This window comes from Fusarium pseudograminearum, chromosome 2, assembly GCF_000303195.2.
Source record: "Fusarium pseudograminearum CS3096 chromosome 2, whole genome shotgun sequence".
NCBI classification, from domain to species: domain Eukaryota; kingdom Fungi; phylum Ascomycota; class Sordariomycetes; order Hypocreales; family Nectriaceae; genus Fusarium; species Fusarium pseudograminearum.
The window spans coordinates 7,378,578-7,395,907 of NC_031952.1; the positions used below are offsets into that span (position 1 = coordinate 7,378,578).

Sequence of the window (17,330 nt, forward strand, 5' to 3'; positions counted from 1 at the left end):
AAGCCGGTCTTTCTGCGTGTCTCGCGGCATCAAGAACCATTTATAGCAGCATATGTAAAATTAATTCCTCCTAGTAAACTTTTAGAAATTGGGAAGAGATATAATACCTTTGGCTTCACTATATAAACAGGATTCTCATAAGTTCTCCGTCTCAGGCTTTCGACCATAAACCATATGCCTACACTCCAGTTCGCAAAGATCAATCTGTAAGCGATGAAAACATACACAACGAGATAGGGCATGGATCTAGGCTCCCTAAATGCTTTCCTCATCTCACTGACCAGGACCGTGACTTCATCGAACTACCAGCCCAATATCTCGCCAATCGGAAAGATAGCAAAGCCATCAATAGACTGGTCAATGAAAGCACCATTGTAGAAACCAACTTGCTTCAGCTTCTTATCCTGCGGCCAGCCTCCAATAAGCACCTTCCACGACTTGGACACCAGATCTGTAAAGCCTGCTTCTCGCATGTATTGTTCCTGGCGCCCATCCCTGGAAATCTCGAAGGTTCGACCAGTCATGCGACCGCATTCGAAGAAGAGCTGATACCACTTCCGGAAAACATGATTCTTGTCGTTTTGTACTTCGGGGTTCTCGCTTCGTGTTTCGATATCGATTTCGAGACTTTCGACCCAGCCGCCTGGTCGCATGTGGGTATAAGCCTGACTAAAGAGCTTCTCCCAGTCATCAATGGCACCGTAGAGATAGCGGCGGTGAATAAAGTCAAAATCATTCGGTTCAAACGTTCAGTCAAGTTGAGCGTCATCAATCTGGAAAATGCAGTTTGGTGGTACGAATGCTGGTTGAACAGCCGAGATGTCGATGCCGATTACTTTGTCAGAAGGGTGCTCATCTGCCATGTCACTAATACAATCAGTTCGCCATCTGATATATGGGTCTGTAGGCGTAGTCAAGCATACATAGCCCACATTCCGGTGCCGGTGCCAACATCGAGGATTCTCTAGCACTGTCAAATTCATGTCTCTCATAATCGTGCTTGGTCGCTCCATACCTGAGGATTCTCGCCGATGGGAGACTGGTGTAGCTGGTTGTCCAGAAGAAGAAGTGCACATCGATGTCTGAAGGTATCTCAAGGTTATTATGCGATTGGAAAAAGTCGTAACGGGAAGCGGAATTATAATATGTCTTGTCCCTCCTGAAAGTGATCATCAGTAGGTGCCCTACACATTCATGTGAGACTTTCATTGGCAATAAATGCACGATCAGGCTGACCAATACTCGGTGGTTTTGGACTGCTGGAAGGGTCGACCGTTGATATGTCTATACTGAAAGATGCTCGAGGTTATAGACGCGGTTAAGTCGCGGAGACTGTCGCTTTAAATCAGCCTTGCTTTTTCTATTGACTCAGGACTATAGAAAAAGGATTGACCATCTGGATGAGCCACTACTTACCTACAACTGGTAACAGACTCATTGTCATCGTCTACACTGTCCATTACTTGAGGGTCCTGTCGGGTGATATTTAGCTTTGCACTGCCGCAATGCTCGCAACCTGGAAGGGTCTTCGACGAAATGCCTGGTTTTTAGAGGAAGAGACTCAAAAACTCAATGGCATCCATATCAGAAGATGGTACAGTTCTTTGCCCCTGGTCTTGCGTGTTGTCGTCCATGGCGGTCTCAGGTGGAGCAAATTTCCTTATGAATAGATGTTTCTCCAAGGTCAAGATCCAACAATAAAGATAGATTTTTGAGTAGATGTGTGTCTGCAGATGAATTGATCAGACAAGAGATCAATGTCCAGCAATACAATAAAGAACATGGCGAAATACGATCAGAGTAAGCGGGTGTGACAAACTGGGCAGTCTCACTTCAGGGGGTTGTACCCAAGGAGAACGCCGAGTTTCCATGTAATATATGTTATTCTCAATTTATGTTGCTCACTCATGCTGATTCTAATGCTCATTTCAACTCATGATCCAACGTCAATGACAGTGGTACCTCCTCTGCGCAATCTACAACACCCCAAAAATTATGCATCAAAATAAATTCTAACGCCCTGGTCCCTTCTTTTATTCTGTATCTAGAGCTCGCGATGTCGGCTGGACTCTCCGGTGATGCTTTCCTCATACTCGGTTAAGCGCAGCGCCTCTTCAACGTCGTTAACAAAGTGCCTGTCGCCGGCCATCTCTACAATGCCACTGCTCGACATCAAACGCCATACAGGGTGATCCTTGCGGGCTGGGCAGCGAGAGAAGTAGACGCGCACACCTCGTTCGGTATAGTTGCGAACAATCTCTGCCAAGACCTGGGTACCTGACCCGTCCATCGACGTCACACCGTGGATATCGAAGATCACGTTTCGGTTCATGTCGGCGTGACGCAGTCGAGGCAGGGCAGGGTGAGCCTTTGACGTGCCATAAAGCTCCAGCCGACGAAGTCGGGACTTGAGCTCTCCTGTGTTGGCGAATGTCAAAGGCTCCGGAATCTTGACAATAAGGCAACCCTCAACAAACTCCAAGCTTGCCTTGTCGCCTTCGGCGTTCTCAAATCGGTTGGTTCCTGGGATTCGGCCCAGAATCTGGATTCGTGGTCGCGTACTATGCTTGATGACCATGAGCATCGAGATTCCGACACCAAACGCCATACCAAGTGTGAGAGAGTAGAACATGGTTGCCAGGAAAATAACCGCCATAAGACCCAGTTCAGTCCAGCCGCGAATCTTCAGGAAGAAGCTAATGTCGTGGGGCGCCTCTTCTATCAGCGAGTAAGCCACGACAGAAATCATGGATGAAAGAACGGGTTTCTTTGCAGTGTTAGCTCATGCGGCAATGCTAGGTGCATCTGTGACTTACTGGCAGGTAGTAAAAGTATGGAAGAAGGAAGAAAATCGAGAGCAAAGAGATGATGCTTAGGAACATGGAACTAGCGGGACTCTTGCCACCGGTGCTCTTATTCACCTTGCTTCGACCGTAACCACCAAATGCTGGCAAGCTCATGAAGCAGCCACCAACCATATTGGCAATGCCGAGTGCAATCATTTCTCGGTTCGCGCTCAATTGAATGCCCTGAATAGTCTCGCTCGAACCCAGACTTTTGGCGGCGACGGAAGACTCAAAGAATCCAAGAAGCGCAATCAGGAAAGAAGTCGACATGGCACTTCGAATGTGTGGCATATGCTGCAGCTTGAAAGGCCATTGGAAAGCAAGCAACTGACCGTTGGCAGCCTTGACTGTTCCGAGAATTTCAACACCCTGGTTCTCCCAGTCCAGTTGCCAGCAGAGAATCGCAGATACAACGACGACAATAAATCGATCAGGGATGTACGCCACACCGGGGTATCGGGGCTGGAGTCGGTTTTTGAGTTCACTAAATCCTCAGTCAACGTTGTGCGCAAACCAGCCATATAGCGTCACTTACCGGCAAATCATGATGACAAGGAAGCTAATTCCGGCAACGGCGAATGTTAACCCATGCGCCTTGTCGACATTGCCAATGATGAACCTAATCTTTTCTACAGGGCTACCATGGCTAACGCCCGCCTTGTCAGCCAACTCAGCGAGTCCTAATTCAGGAATCAGCTGGTCAACGGCAATGACGAAACCAATCGCACTGATGAAGCCGCGCAGAAAAGGTTTGCTGAGCACACTGTCCATGAAACCAAGTCGCGCAAGACCAGCAATGACAACCATTGCACCCGCCATACCTGCGACAATACCGCAGATCTGCGCATGGAGCATGTCATTGTCTTCGTCATCTCCAGAGCCAACGTTCTGCTTGACAACAGTACCGACAAGAAGTGAACCTGCAGCTTCTGGGCCGACAACCATCTGTGGGCAAGATCCGAGTAAAGCGTAGATGAACGGGTTGAAAACGAAAGCATAAAGACCGTGGATTGGAGGGACGTGGGCAAGGTTTGCAGCGAGAGACAGGGCCATCGGTAAATAAAACGAGGCCATGGTGACGGCTGCGATGAGATCGCCTCGGAGGTATGAGGCTTTGTACTGGCGCATCCAGTTCAGGCAGGGAATGTAGTAGGCCATGTACCTATTCAAAGATTAGCAAGCTTTTCCATGACCATTCGACGTTGGTAGCTTTCACATAAAGGCTGTATCTTCGATACCAGCTTGTTCAGCAAGCACACTGCTGTGACCCATGGTCTTTGTTCGCATCCTCTTTTTCAACCACTTCTTCCAATCCTCATGGCCCACGATTGTCGTGATGGCATTGTCCAGTACAGGAATGTGCGTTCCCGATCCCGCGGTCTCGCTGCCATCCTCGTCGGTACTCCTCATAGTCAATGTCGGGCTCATGGGTCGCGGACTGAAAGTGCCATGGCTGCAGACACCAGGGTGGGCAGGATGAACGCTGCCTCGGCGCTGACTTGGACGTTGGTTGTTCCCGTCAATCAGAGGTGTAGATTCATTGGCGAAGATCTCGTCTATGGTGGCCCCGTGGGGATGTCCTGGCGACTCTGGCGGCGCGGGGTTTCCGGTCGCCGATGCATCATTTTGGTTCCGGTTAACGGTTTGACGAAGAGTACTTGGCTGAGCAGGACGATGGTCTGTCGACGAATTGGTTCGGCTGTGGGAGGGTCGATTCGCCATGGTCGCGAATATCGATCTCGTCGCAGCGTACGATCGTTAGGGAAATCGACTCGGTCGGTTTGTGTTTTCTGATACTTCTACTATGAGAATATTTCCAGCAATCTATATTTGAGCTTTGTTTTTATGCGGGTTTCCTGTTTGCGATGGCGCAGAATGCAGTCGACGATCGTCGGCAAAAAGATGCCGGCTTGGAGTTCGGCAAGTACACAGATAATGGAGAGCAACGCATGGAATTGGGAAGGTGAGACTCTGCGAAACTGACTATGGAAAGCTCAAGAAGAAAGGAAATGACAAGAAAAGACTGAGTACTTAGGTAAAAGACAAAAGATCGAAAATTCATGTCTCGCTAAAGCTTCCCAAGGTAGGAGGACGAGGAGTAACTAAACCCATTCCAAGGGTAGCATCCCATTGCCTGGTCCCTTGACTCGCTGTGCGTAATGATCAGGCAGTTTCTCATCCCTGGTGGCCCCCCAATTTCAGATCTAGTCGCAGCTTTTAGGCCAATCAGTATCAACCATTGCGAAATGCCACCCACGCAATGGCTGCAGGATGCCCATCTTTGACCGCTTACGGGGGGACCCTTCAGTGACATCAGAGCAAAAGCCTCCGGGTGACTTCTAAGCTCTGGCGGGGTGACCACAACTGCTTCAAGGAATGTCAGCGAATGGCCAACCTCGTGTTGTTCAGCGATCCCTGCAACTGCACGGACTGTGTAGCGACTTGGGGTGATCAAGTTGCTGCTGTTGAACCCGACTTTGGCCGCGAAATAAATGACTTCAAAGTTCATGATCATTTGTAATCGGCCCCGATAGCTTGACACGTCGATGAGACAACTCAGTTTGATGTTCTTGAAAGGTAAATAGCTCTGATAGAAGGTTTCACCAATATGTATTTTTGTAATCTCAATAATGCTAAAAAAAGGAACAATATTTTATGCTTTCAAATCCAGTATTCTCGCTCATCAGGATATCGTATCTCCAACCGACTCGTAGATCGTATCGAGATCTGTTGTTGTTACATAATTAAGAACCCAGCACCTGGCTATGCATTGACCGCTCTAGACCTGCTCGTTCACGAACAGACCAGCCATGCCCTGGCCTGTGCCGATACACATGCTTGTCAGAAGCATCTTCTTCTTCTGCCGCCTGCACTCAGCCAGACCTGTCACAATCTGTCTGGCGCCAGTAGCACCCAGGGGGTGACCCAGAGCAATAGCTCCTCCACGGGGGTTAAGCTTTTCTGATGTGAGGCCAAGCTTGTCCTGGCAGTAAACAGCCATGGAAGCAAAGGCCTCGTTGATCTCAACGATATCAATATCATCCATCGAGATGTTGTGCTGGGCGAGGAGCTTAGGAATGGCGACGCTGGGGCCAATACCCATGATACGAGGGGCAAGACCAGCAACAGTAGATCCAACATACTTGGCCATGATAGGCTGACCCAGCTTAATGGCAGTAGATCGCTTCATCAACAACACGGCGGCAGCTCCGTCGGTGATCTGACTGGCGTTACCGCCGGTGGTGGCTCCACCCCATTGAGGGAAAGCAGCGCGAATCTTGGAGAGGCTCTCGGCAGTGGTACCGGGTCGGATACCCTCATCTTGCGTAAGGGTGACCTCCTTCTCCTGGCCATCAGGGCCCTTGACCTTGGTGGTAATGGGCACAATTTCATCTGCGAACCAACCAGCCTTTTGCGCAGCCTCAGCCTTCTGGAAGCTTCCGGCGGCGAACTTGTCCATCATCTCACGTGTAACGCCAAAGTCATTGCTCACGTTCTCGCTTGTCCAACCCATGGGCTGCATACAGTCGACAGCCTCTTGGCTTTGTGAGGTAACGGCCTCGTCGAAGGGCTTGTCAAGCGTGTCGCCACCGATGGACATCTGTTCGGCGCCCATGGCGATACCGACCTCGATGGAGCCATTGGAGATGGAGTGGGCGATATCGGCGGTGGCCTTGAGACCGGAGGAGCAGAATCGGTTGATGGAAGAGGCACCGGCGGTGTTGGGGAAACCAGCGGCGAGAGCAGAGGCGCGGACCTTGTAGGCGGCCTTGGCATCAGAGACCTGAAAGAATGTCAGTAAGCGCTCGTTATACGATGGCAGGAATCGCGACGCACGTTTCCGAGGCAGATATCCTCAACAAGGGCAGGGTCAAGGTTCGATCGTTCTCGGACTTGCTTCAGAATAGCATAGACCATGTATTCAAGTGATGTGTCCTTGAAGCCGCCCTTCTTGGCCTTTGTGAGCGGTGTTCGCACTGCGAGAGTGATGACGATATCATCGGGGTTCTTGGACTGGCTGTTGGACCGTTGTCAGTTTGTTTACATCGTATCGGTTAGCGACAACGGCAACTCACATGCTGTTAAGCGCTGACCCAGGGGCCAGGTGCTTGATGATTGAGCCAATACGTTCAGCAGCCATTGTATATGTGTATGTGTATATGATTCAAGAGAATTATGTTGCAGATCAAATGGAAAGAATGAAGCGACAGCGCAATTGGCATTAAAATAGGAGAAAAGATGCCGAGGCGAAGTTCATCATGGGAGGGGTCTGGGGTTGAACTCCCACGGAAGCTACACGGTACTTCAAATGTGTGGGGTTAAGCCGAGGTCTCGAATAGCCACTTCCCGAGGTTCCGGGGTGATTATCTATTTTGTGGGGCCGGTACTATTAACTTGACGTCTCTGATATCGTTAAGCGATGGCATTCCAGAGACAAGTGACCTTTATCTGCAGACAGAACAACATTTAACCGAGACCAAAAAGACTCGAGAGTTCGATATCACCCATACGTCTTCTTTCAGTTACTTGAACCATGAATAAGTTTTGCTGAAATTCTGAATTCGCCGTTTGACATCTTGTACCAACTATTGTCTTCACCCAACTTCATTATTTACACAATCACTATTGTTTCGATAGTACTGGTCCTGCACAACTGGCAATCACTGTGACTGGAATGCAATACGAAGCTAGACTGAAGAACAAATATAGGAATTTGATGGTCAGTCTAGAGTATCTACTTTTATATAGCAACAATCTTTGGCTTCCAGGTTACCCTGTAGGCTCGTGAAATATGCTGTTTGTTCAAGAATTGGATACAGGGGCATGGGCAAGTGCTGCTAGATTGGATACCATCTCAATCTGAAGTCCAACTGAGCATCCCTGCGACAGTAACAAACAAACCCACCAACCTGGTACGAAGCCCACTGTGCAGCTGGATCAGCCACATGGTCGAGAAACATGGCCAACACACCTAACAGGACCTACGGTACAGAGTAGCGTGGTACTCGTTCCTGGATGATAGGCATAATCCAATAGCAACCATCGGATCTTCAGGTCGGCTTCTCGGGAGTCCCTAGCGTCTGATTGTCTAGACCCTTGTTGAGATGGTCGTCTTCCCCATCCGGCCATGAAAGAACCAACGGGCCGGATAGCTTCATACCATACCCATTTTCGGCGATTGGCCACAAGCCATCTATTCAAACTAAGTTGTGTGAAATCTTGGACCTGAAAACGATTTGAAAGAGGGTGGATGCTCTGAGGATCAGGTTCTTATATACACAAGCAATCACCCCGTCCCCCCTGAACTCTTTCGTTGTGATGTCTCTGTCGACTAATTCATTCATTAATTTCTCTTATACTGTAAGCGCAACGAAGCTACAAGTGTAAAACAACACTCTTTCCTATCTCTTGCCTTTGCAGGTTCATCAATTCTATTCCTGAAAGCTCACCCCAACTTGATCGACCATCAAAGCTCAACACCACCAGAGATCCTCAGGATAGATATCGATCACCTCGGGCGAACGGACGCATATAGCTCTGGCTACGACAAACAAATCTTCACTCATTACCTGGGCACTGACAATCTACATTCACTTATTTCCACTTCTTGGAACCAGACTCCAAAAACACATTCATTATGGCACTTTCGAAGCATCTACTATCTCTTCTACTAGTCAGTGTCGCGACTGCTACCAGCGATGATAAGAGAGGACTTTGCTACGTCCACAACAAACAAGAACCACAAGACGACAAGATATGGGCCCAGAACGGCGGCGACATCACATGGTACTACAATTACGAAGACCAACCTTCGCCGGTATACAAAGACATTTCCCAGGAAAAGTTCGAATTCGTACCTATGATGTGGGGAGTTGGGTCTGATAACAGCGACACGACCTTTCTTCAGAATGTCAAGGGCCTTATAAACGACGGGATAAACATCACTCATGTTCTTGGATTCAACGAGCCAGATGCTGGAAACGACGTCGGCGGAAGCAACATCAAGCCAAAGGATGCTGCTGAAGCTTGGGTTGCCAACTTTGAACCCCTGGGCGAGATGGGTATAAAGCTCGGCCTCCCTGCTTGTACCGGTGGATGGGGTGGTATGCCATGGCTGAGGCAATTCCTCGGAAACTGCACAGAGATCAAGAGTCGAGGTGGTCCTAAGAGGAATTGCACATGGGATTATCTACCTGTGCATTGGTATGACAACTTTGAGGGTCTGGCTTCTCACATTGGTGAACGTCTAGCCGAGTATGTATTATTCCGTGTAAAGCAGCATTCCTAGCTAACGAATCGTTTAGATGGCCTAATGCTTCCATCTGGGTCACAGAATACGCTTACGCTCATCAAGATCCTAAGCCCACGGACTCATTCTTTAAGCAGACTCTCAAGTGGTTCGATGAGTCGGAATTTATTGGTCGATACACTTACTTCGGAGCGTTTCGATCTGATGTATCCAACGTTGGCCCCAACGCTGCGTTCCTTTCTAGCAGCGGCTCGCTTACGACTATAGGTGCGCAATATCTGGGGCTGAACACCACAGGCGAGAACAGTGCCTCACACTCGAAAGTCAGTCTTCCGAGCGTCGGGTGTTTGGCGCTGATACTGGCTGTGTTTGTTAAGTTGGTTATATAGAGTAGTCAGAAAATGGTTCTAGTCGTCGTTGCACCGGCTTCCTTGATGTTTTCTCACCCAATGGTATGAGGAACAAGTGCATAGTTTAAGATGGAGTAAAGGTAGGTACATCAATACAATACAGTACATGTTTATCAGAAGCCAAGCATGATAACTGTGCGTTTGTTTGCATGCCAAGTTGAACAATAAGCACGATGGAAATAGCGACGTGATCAATTAAATTTAGATGGAAATGTCACTAAGAAAGACGGAATTTTAGAAGAAATAATGCATTTCGCGCCAGCGATTTATGTGCTGGACAGCGGGATATCTATAACCCCCTATGAGGGCCAACAATGTAAATAAAAAAGCACAGGTGATATCAACATAACATCTTTGCAGTGGCAGAAAGGAATTCGTCAGAATCCTTCTACTCGCCGAGATCTCTCCAAATAGAGACTCCAAATCTCCCTCATCTATCATTACTTTTTAGATTCTCCTCCCCATAATATCACCTTCATAAATATGCAATTCATAAGATTAAGCCTCGGTGGCAGCAAGGCCTTGAGGCACAATATGTCGTTCGGATGGTCCGCGAGAAGTGTCTCGCTTTCCAAGAGACTCGCCGGTGTCCTTGCGAGAGAAGGAGGCCCAGGTTTTGAAGCTGGAGAAAGACATGGTTCGACCAAGTCGACCAGCGTCATCTCCACCTTGGCCCCAAACGCCTCGTCGGACAGGAGCGTCCTCGAGAAGATGGAAGTGTCGCTTGGTCATCTTCCAGAGCTCAATACCAGCAACAAAGACAATAGTGAAGCCAACGGACAGAGCCCACTCCCATGTGATGCCTGTGTGCTTGAAGAACTTGTGGTTCAGGACAGGGATGTAGACAACAGGGAAGACAGACAGACCGCCAAGGATGACGGACCAGAAGAGGAAGCGGTTGGAATAGATATCCTTGAAAACAGGGAATCGGCTGTCATCATCGGGATTGAGGCGGAAGATGGAGCGGCGCAGACTCTTGAACTCCCAGGCAGAGATGAGGATGAGCCAAGTGAGTTCGGCAAATGTAGCGGCACGAGCCTTGAAAACGGGGATACATGCTTCGGAGTATCGCTGGTTGCACTCCTCACCCAAGTTTCCACCGTTGGCGCCGTAGATGACAATGACGAAAGTGCACATGGTGCAAGCACCCATGATGATACCGTAGACAATCATATCAACAATGATTTGGTTGGTAAAGACACCACGCTTCTTGTCTTGAGGAGGTTTGCGCATGATATCCTGAGCACCCTGCTCACGACCAAGTCCGAAGGCAGGGAAAGAGGAAGTAGCCATGTTGATCCAGATAATTTGCAGAGGCGAGACGGGGAAAACGGAGAACCCACTGTCATCGACAAAGGCAAGACCACAGACCAGGAGGATAACTTCACCAACGTTGGAGGTAAGAAGATGAAGGACAAACTTTTGGATGTTGTCAAACATGCGACGACCTTCACGAATAGCGGCGACGATAGAGTTAAACTTGTCATCAGTGAGCACGATCTTGGAAGCAGACTTGGCAACATCAGAACCAGAACCCATAGCAATACCGACATCGGCACGAGAAAGAGAAGGGGCATCGTTGACACCATCACCAGTCATGGCCATAAAGGCACCACGTCGACGAAGAGCGTCAATCATGCGAGTCTTGGTGTCGGGAGCACAACGAGCGATAACCAGAGGAAGTTCCTCAAGAGCGTCAATCTCCTCATCAGTCATGCGGTCAAAGTCAGTGGCCTTTTGAACAATAGACTTGGCGACGTGGTCAGGCAGGATGCCCATATTCTTGGGAATAATACCAACTTCCTTAGCAATAGCCTTGGCAGTTTCAGGGTGGTCACCAGTAAGCATGTGAACACGGATACCAGCGTTGGAACACTCAGCAATAGAGGGCTTGGTTTCGCGACGAGGGGGATCGTAGATACCGGCAAGACCAAGAAGGATGAGGCCCTGTTCGACCTCAGTACGAAGCTTCTCATCCTCGGCGGGTGAGGAAGCCTGCTTGGCAGTGAAGCGACCGTCCCAAGGGCGGTAAGCGATAGCGAGAACACGTTGACCCTGAGAAGCAAGGTTGTTCATTTGAGTGAGGACGGCTTCCTTGAGTTCTTCGGTCATGGGCTGCTGGTCGGCTCCAGTGCCAGCGTAGTCGCAAAGGTCCAGAACACGCTCGACAGCACCCTTGGTAAAGACCATGGAGTTCTGAGTCTCAATAATAGATCCGCTGGCTCCCTCAGGGGCATCGTAGATAACAGACATGCGCTTGATGGAGCTGTCAAAGGGGAATTCGGCAGTCTGCTTCCAGCCTTGGCCTTCGAGAGTCTTCTTGCCAGAGTTGAAGCGGTGGGTAAAGACCTGAAGAGCAATCTCGGTGGGCTCACCAGTAACTTGCCACTTCTCCTCCTCCTCATCGTAGCGAACTGTAGCCAAGTTACAGAGGGCAGAAGAGAGTAAGAAAGCGTTGAGCTCATCGGTCATTTCGCACTCAACCTCAGGCTCGGCCTGCTTGGTAGGGGCGTTGTTGTTCTGATTAAGCTTCTCATCGGGCACATCAAACTTGAGTACAGCAGCACTTCGCTCGCGGTCGTAGTCACGAGGAGCAGGAGGCTCTTCGGGCTCGGAATCGTTCTGCTTGGAGTAGGTGACTCGGCCCTTTGTTGGGTCGTTGGGGCTCTGGGAGTCGCGGACAGTGTAGATGTGGGAAGAGGGGATCCAGGCTTTGCGAACAATCATAGCACCCTCGGTCAGAGTACCAGTCTTGTCGGAGCAAATGTTTGTGACTCCTCCGAGAGCCTCAAGGGCAGAAAGATCACGGACGACGACATTGGCCTTTCGCATAACAGTAACAGCAACGACCATGGTAATGGTCAAGACAGCGACCAGGGACTCGGGGATAATGGCGATACCCAAAGAAGTAGCGTAAATGATGACCTCGTTCTTCATGTCAAACTTGTTGACGGCAAACACAACAATGGCGAGGATGATGGCACAGCCAAAGAGAACGTAGGCAAGGGCAGAGAGCTTTCGCTGCAGGGGAGTTCCCTCGGTAAGGCCCAAGAACTTGCCAATTACATCCCAGGTACGCTTTGAGGCACCAACGAAAGGCTGCTTCTTTCCATACTTCTTGTAGTTCATGGAGCGACCGGCCTTGCGTGTCTTCTTGGAGGTGGAAGCGGCAATCTTGCCGACCTCGGTGGACATACCAGTAGAAGTGACAATACCACGACCACGACCCTTTCGGACAACGGTAGTAGCATAGGCCATGTTGACACGGTCACCAATGCCGATCTCATCCTCAGATTGGACCAGCTTCTCGGTGCCAGGAGCAGTAATATTGTTATCGGAGATCTTTTCGACGGGGATGGATTCGCCAGTGAGTTGACCTTCCTCGCAGGCAAGGTTCATGGCTTCGAATAGACGGAGATCGGCAGGGACAGTGTCACCCATCTTGAGAAGGACGATATCTCCGGGAACGACTTCAGGGCTGTTGGATTGGTTAGATTTGATGTCAGGGATGTTCGTTGCTTTCAAACTTACTTGGAAATAACTTGAGTCTTTCCGTCACGGAGAACCATGGCACTGGGAGAGGAGAGAGCTCTGAGAGCATCCATGCGCTTCTCAGCGCGGTACTCTTGCCAGAAACCAATTGTGACATTGAGAACGATAACAAAGACAAGCACACCACCTTCGATGTAGTCCTTTATACCGAAACTGAGAGCCATAGCAAAAGCAAGAACCTGTTGCGAATTAGCATAGTCAATTGCGCGAGTTGGACAAATAAACTTACAATGATCATGGCATTCAGCAATTGCTTGGTCAAGATACTATACCAAGGTATAGTACCTCCGACATCGAGCTCATTCTTTGGGTATTTTGCCTGGGCTTCAGCTACTTGTTGGCTTGTAAGACCCTTGTCGGTGCTGGTACCAAGAGCTTCGGCCGTCTCCTCGACAGTGAGGAGGAACGGGTGCTTGGGATATTCTGCCGCCATGGTCGATCAATTGGGAAGGAAGATGACCTGGAAGGGAGAGAAGGGGAAGGGGGATAAAGCTGGAAACTTTTGTTTGTGATCCTTATGCTTGGTACGAGTGTGTGAGGGTCGATCTATGAGTGTTGTTGTATGTGGGATGCTTTAGGTATGGAGGTAGACAAAATAATCCATAAGCTACTTGAGTGCCATGGATGATATATTGTATATCAAAATAGAAAAGATAGAGTTAATGGAATGTGATGTAAGTGGAAAGCGTATCGGTAGTCGAGATGCTTTCAACAGTTTGGTGGATGATAACTCTAAACTTAATGAACAAACAAACATCTTTGTGGGGTGCGGGGGAGGGAGAGGCCATATATAGTTTTGAAATCTTGAAATTGGACCGACCGTCATGCACTGAGTGGCATCGAGCAAGATGTTTGCTTGTTCTCAAGCTCTCTCGCCCGGAGCGGAACTTGAGTCGTTGCCATGCTCGGGGTTTCTTGGCGTTGGCAAGTTAGTGTATGTACGGTTGAGATACGCCACAATTTAGTTAGAGTTGGTGTTTCTCCACCTGCACCCTGCCTGGAAATGCGGCCCTACCAATCCCTGTAGATAACTACCTGGGAAGATGTTGAGCCTCTAAATTACAGCGGGCATTTAGAGTACCCAGGTGATAATCGCAAGTCAAGACCACTGTATTTTTTCGGTTGTCTCCGAGAGTAAACTAGGAGTCCTGCTAGATGAATTCACAACTGCCGGTTCCTCTACATCAAGCTTCAAAGCGACAGTATAAAACAACAAACAAGAATCTTCGCCTAATATCTTTTAAAGCAGTCGGTGCGTTTCTTCTAGATTCTACCCATGATCAAGATCCTAGTCATTTTACCAATAGAAACTTCGAAGCGGATAGAGGTACCTCGTAACTACGATGGTTAAAAACACAATCGCGAGACTGCCTGGTGGTGCGCACAGTGGGTATCATGGTGTCTTGGCAGCTTGGCGTTATACAAACGTGCAATCAAACAAGACAGAAAGAGAATATTTGCACCGAGACTGTGAGGTCATTGGGTGTGTGACGGATTATTGCATGGCAGCTGCGGTCACGGATCTCTTCTTTTTTTATTTTCACTTGCTACCTAGGTACGCACGGGGACAGACGTTGATTGCCCTTGTCTTTTTGATCATCGCCGCCGTTGAAGTAGCCAGCCCGTTGACAGGCATCGTGATGGGTAGTATGATTAACCGTTGAACACGCCAATGTGTATCATACATAGGTATGCCAATGGAAAAACAAAAATAAATAAACTGCTGATTGATTCGGCATTCCATCACCGTCCAAGGAAAAGGGACCTGCCAAGTACCCTTCGGCACGGTACTCAAGTCGCCGACAGAAAAAGTCGACTGTTGAAGCCTTTCAAGGTTCAGCTTGGTTCATCACATCTTGGCGTGATAACTTCAAAGAGAAACATGTCGTCTTAGCGGCTCTTGGCGCTTGAGCAATGACGCGTATCCAATCGATTCTCGGAGGTTTGAGGAAAAGATACGCAGAGGTTACTTCCCTCCCAATGGACGTCTCCCACCAGTTCATCTTGTTCATGTTATGGTATCCTGATCTTTGAGGTATCTCTGCATTTTGCAGCGTGGGATTCTTGCATCTGATGCCATGGTATGAGAGTGAAGGGAGACAACTCTTTTCTGGAACAAGTTTAGGCCACGCATTCTCAAAGTCTTGATGATTGGTTTGTTGGTATGTCTGCAGGGATCGCCACTGTTGGCCCACACTGACCCCAATAACCTTGCGCTTGTGCTTAAGGTTCTGGGCACTTAGGACGCCAGTACGCTTGCAAAAGAAGCTTATCGGCTACTCAAAATCAACATACCACCTGATCCACCCTGCTGTGGTACTATACCACTGTCCAATAGTGTGAGCAAGTCTGATCTTGGCAAGACTCTGTGTGTTTAGTTTAGCGACGGGTCTTTTTTCTTGTTGTCTCTTTGCCCATGCTGCACTCAACACCATGCAATGTAGCATCCAGAAGATGATTTATATTTTCCACATGATTCTCTCTATCACAACATATCAAGTCTTATCATGCTTTCGGCCACTCCGAATTTCTCCGAATCTGCCCCGGACTGCGCCTTACGCGTTAAACTCCGCCCTTAATGCCAAGAGAAACATCGTACGAGTCACGTGCTCCGCTGCGGGGACCCACCACCGCTCCGTCCGTTGAGGCTTGGCACAGCCGGCCTAAGACCTCCGACGATGTATTTCGTTTGTCTCCGAATGCTGAGAAGAATCATCTCCGAGATCCTCACTATACAGTTGTGCAACGTCTCGGTCAGAGTAAGCAGAAAGATACCCTGTCAAGCATCCAACGAAAGACTTGATCTTATGCGGCATTGTTGACCGAGACTGCCTAATATGCAAGCGGCGAGAAGCTGAGATACCTACTTTACCAATGTTGAGATTAATGGCGTTTTACAACCGCGAAATGTAAGAAAAAGCAAATCCGAATTGGCGAATCTCCGACCCGCAGAGTAGGCACTTCATTAAAGCGGCTTGCCTCTTGTGTATCACGAATAATTACCCCAGACCCCACGTTTCCCCGGCCAACCTTCGTTGTGAGACATTGGACACTGTACAGTTAGAGAGGAGGCTAAGAAAACGGTCGCTGATCAATAGGTACATGCAGTAGCAAATGAGAGAGGACTACTCTATATACACCCGATAACTTGTTGGATTTGTGAAATATACCAGCGGCTACAGCGACAGATCGACTTATCAGATGCACATCTTAACGTCAAGTTTACAAAAATCAGATCCAGCTGATGTTGGCAGTAGATCAGATATGGAAATAATCGTCCGGCTTATTGCCTGCCAAGGTCCGTACCCGTTGAGATTACCTTTACTTGGCCTGCAGGCTGTAAACAAGATTGAGGGGGCTTTAACGCGCAATGACAGAAACACCCTATAAAATGTGACAATCATTGCCCCTACCGAAAAATCACATGGGCTTCTGCAGAGAAACATTAGAACAAGCTCCATCCGGAAATGTCAACGTATTGGTGTCAGTAACTCAAACTTAGTAATGAAATAGCCACACCGTTACTTTACTCTAATTTATACCTAATAACCGAGACTCCATTAATTTGAGTCGGGCATGAATCGTGCCTAGCTGTTTCACTGTCTCGGTAGTGCGGTGGTATTCGCTAAATCATCACAGGTGCTGCTTGCTATGTTGTTTTTAACCATTCCAGCACTACACATATTCAATGCCAAACTACTTAGTCATAAATACTTGGGTGCGCAGTTCTACTAGTCCACCGCTAATTTCTTTTATCATACCAAGTCCCTATACAGTTCTGGGCTGACCATCCGTTGACCTCACCCCAGCAAGCCAAGAGCCCAGCCTCGAGTAACCACTATTACCCATCCCCAACTAGAAAAATAGTCCTAAAAAGAAACTTTCTTGGCGACAACGTGCTTTTTGACTTGGCTACATCTGCCAGCCCGCCTTGGTTGCTTACCCCAGATCAACATTGCACAAGCTCTGCCAAGTTCGCCCAGCCACTATCTCTTACATGCAGTGCATGTAATTCATGATCTGGCGCCTGGGCAATATGGATCTCATAGCTGGTATCATGAATTTTCGGTTAAAATATACGAACTGGAAGTTATTCTAACTTGATAATCGAAATGCCAAGCCTTATAAAGACAACAATCACTCTGCAGCTTGCCAGGAGTAGCACAGAGCATATCGGAATTGTATCTGAAACTCCACAGTTTATAGTTTAAGATAACATTTCGTATTCTTGCTCGGACATATATATCCTGAGTTCTTGGCTGTGGAAATGAT

General features: G+C 48.5%; 5 protein-coding genes across 5 annotated transcripts; 1 reads left to right on the forward strand and 4 right to left on the reverse strand.

The window, feature by feature from the left end:
• Positions 1-302: 302 nt before the first annotated feature.
• Positions 303-653, reverse strand: FPSE_08747 (uncharacterized protein; the record flags this gene model as incomplete). The annotated part of the gene is made up of 1 exon (XM_009261865.1): positions 303-653. The coding sequence occupies one exon, from the start codon at positions 651-653 to the stop codon at positions 303-305; it is 351 nt and encodes a 116-aa protein (XP_009260140.1).
• A 1,391-nt stretch (positions 654-2,044) lies between these two features.
• On the reverse strand, positions 2,045-4,568 carry FPSE_08746 (uncharacterized protein; the record flags this gene model as incomplete). The annotated part of the gene is made up of 4 exons (XM_009261864.1): positions 2,045-2,767; positions 2,817-3,330; positions 3,382-4,008; positions 4,063-4,568. 4 exons carry the CDS (start codon positions 4,566-4,568, stop codon positions 2,045-2,047), a joined length of 2,370 nt encoding a protein of 789 aa, XP_009260139.1.
• A 1,057-nt stretch (positions 4,569-5,625) lies between these two features.
• FPSE_08745 (uncharacterized protein) lies at positions 5,626-6,987 on the reverse strand (the record flags this gene model as incomplete). The annotated part of the gene is made up of 3 exons (XM_009261863.1): positions 5,626-6,630; positions 6,684-6,864; positions 6,923-6,987. 3 exons carry the CDS (start codon positions 6,985-6,987, stop codon positions 5,626-5,628), a joined length of 1,251 nt encoding a protein of 416 aa, XP_009260138.1.
• Positions 6,988-8,484: 1,497 nt separating this feature from the next.
• FPSE_08744 (uncharacterized protein) lies at positions 8,485-9,485 on the forward strand (the record flags this gene model as incomplete). The annotated part of the gene is made up of 2 exons (XM_009261862.1): positions 8,485-9,101; positions 9,152-9,485. The coding sequence occupies 2 exons, from the start codon at positions 8,485-8,487 to the stop codon at positions 9,483-9,485; spliced, it is 951 nt and encodes a 316-aa protein (XP_009260137.1).
• Positions 9,486-10,004: 519 nt separating this feature from the next.
• On the reverse strand, positions 10,005-13,491 carry FPSE_08743 (uncharacterized protein; the record flags this gene model as incomplete). Its single annotated transcript, XM_009261861.1, has 3 exons — positions 10,005-12,984; positions 13,038-13,237; positions 13,288-13,491. The coding sequence occupies 3 exons, from the start codon at positions 13,489-13,491 to the stop codon at positions 10,005-10,007; spliced, it is 3,384 nt and encodes a 1,127-aa protein (XP_009260136.1).
• Between the last annotated feature and the right edge of the window lie 3,839 nt (positions 13,492-17,330).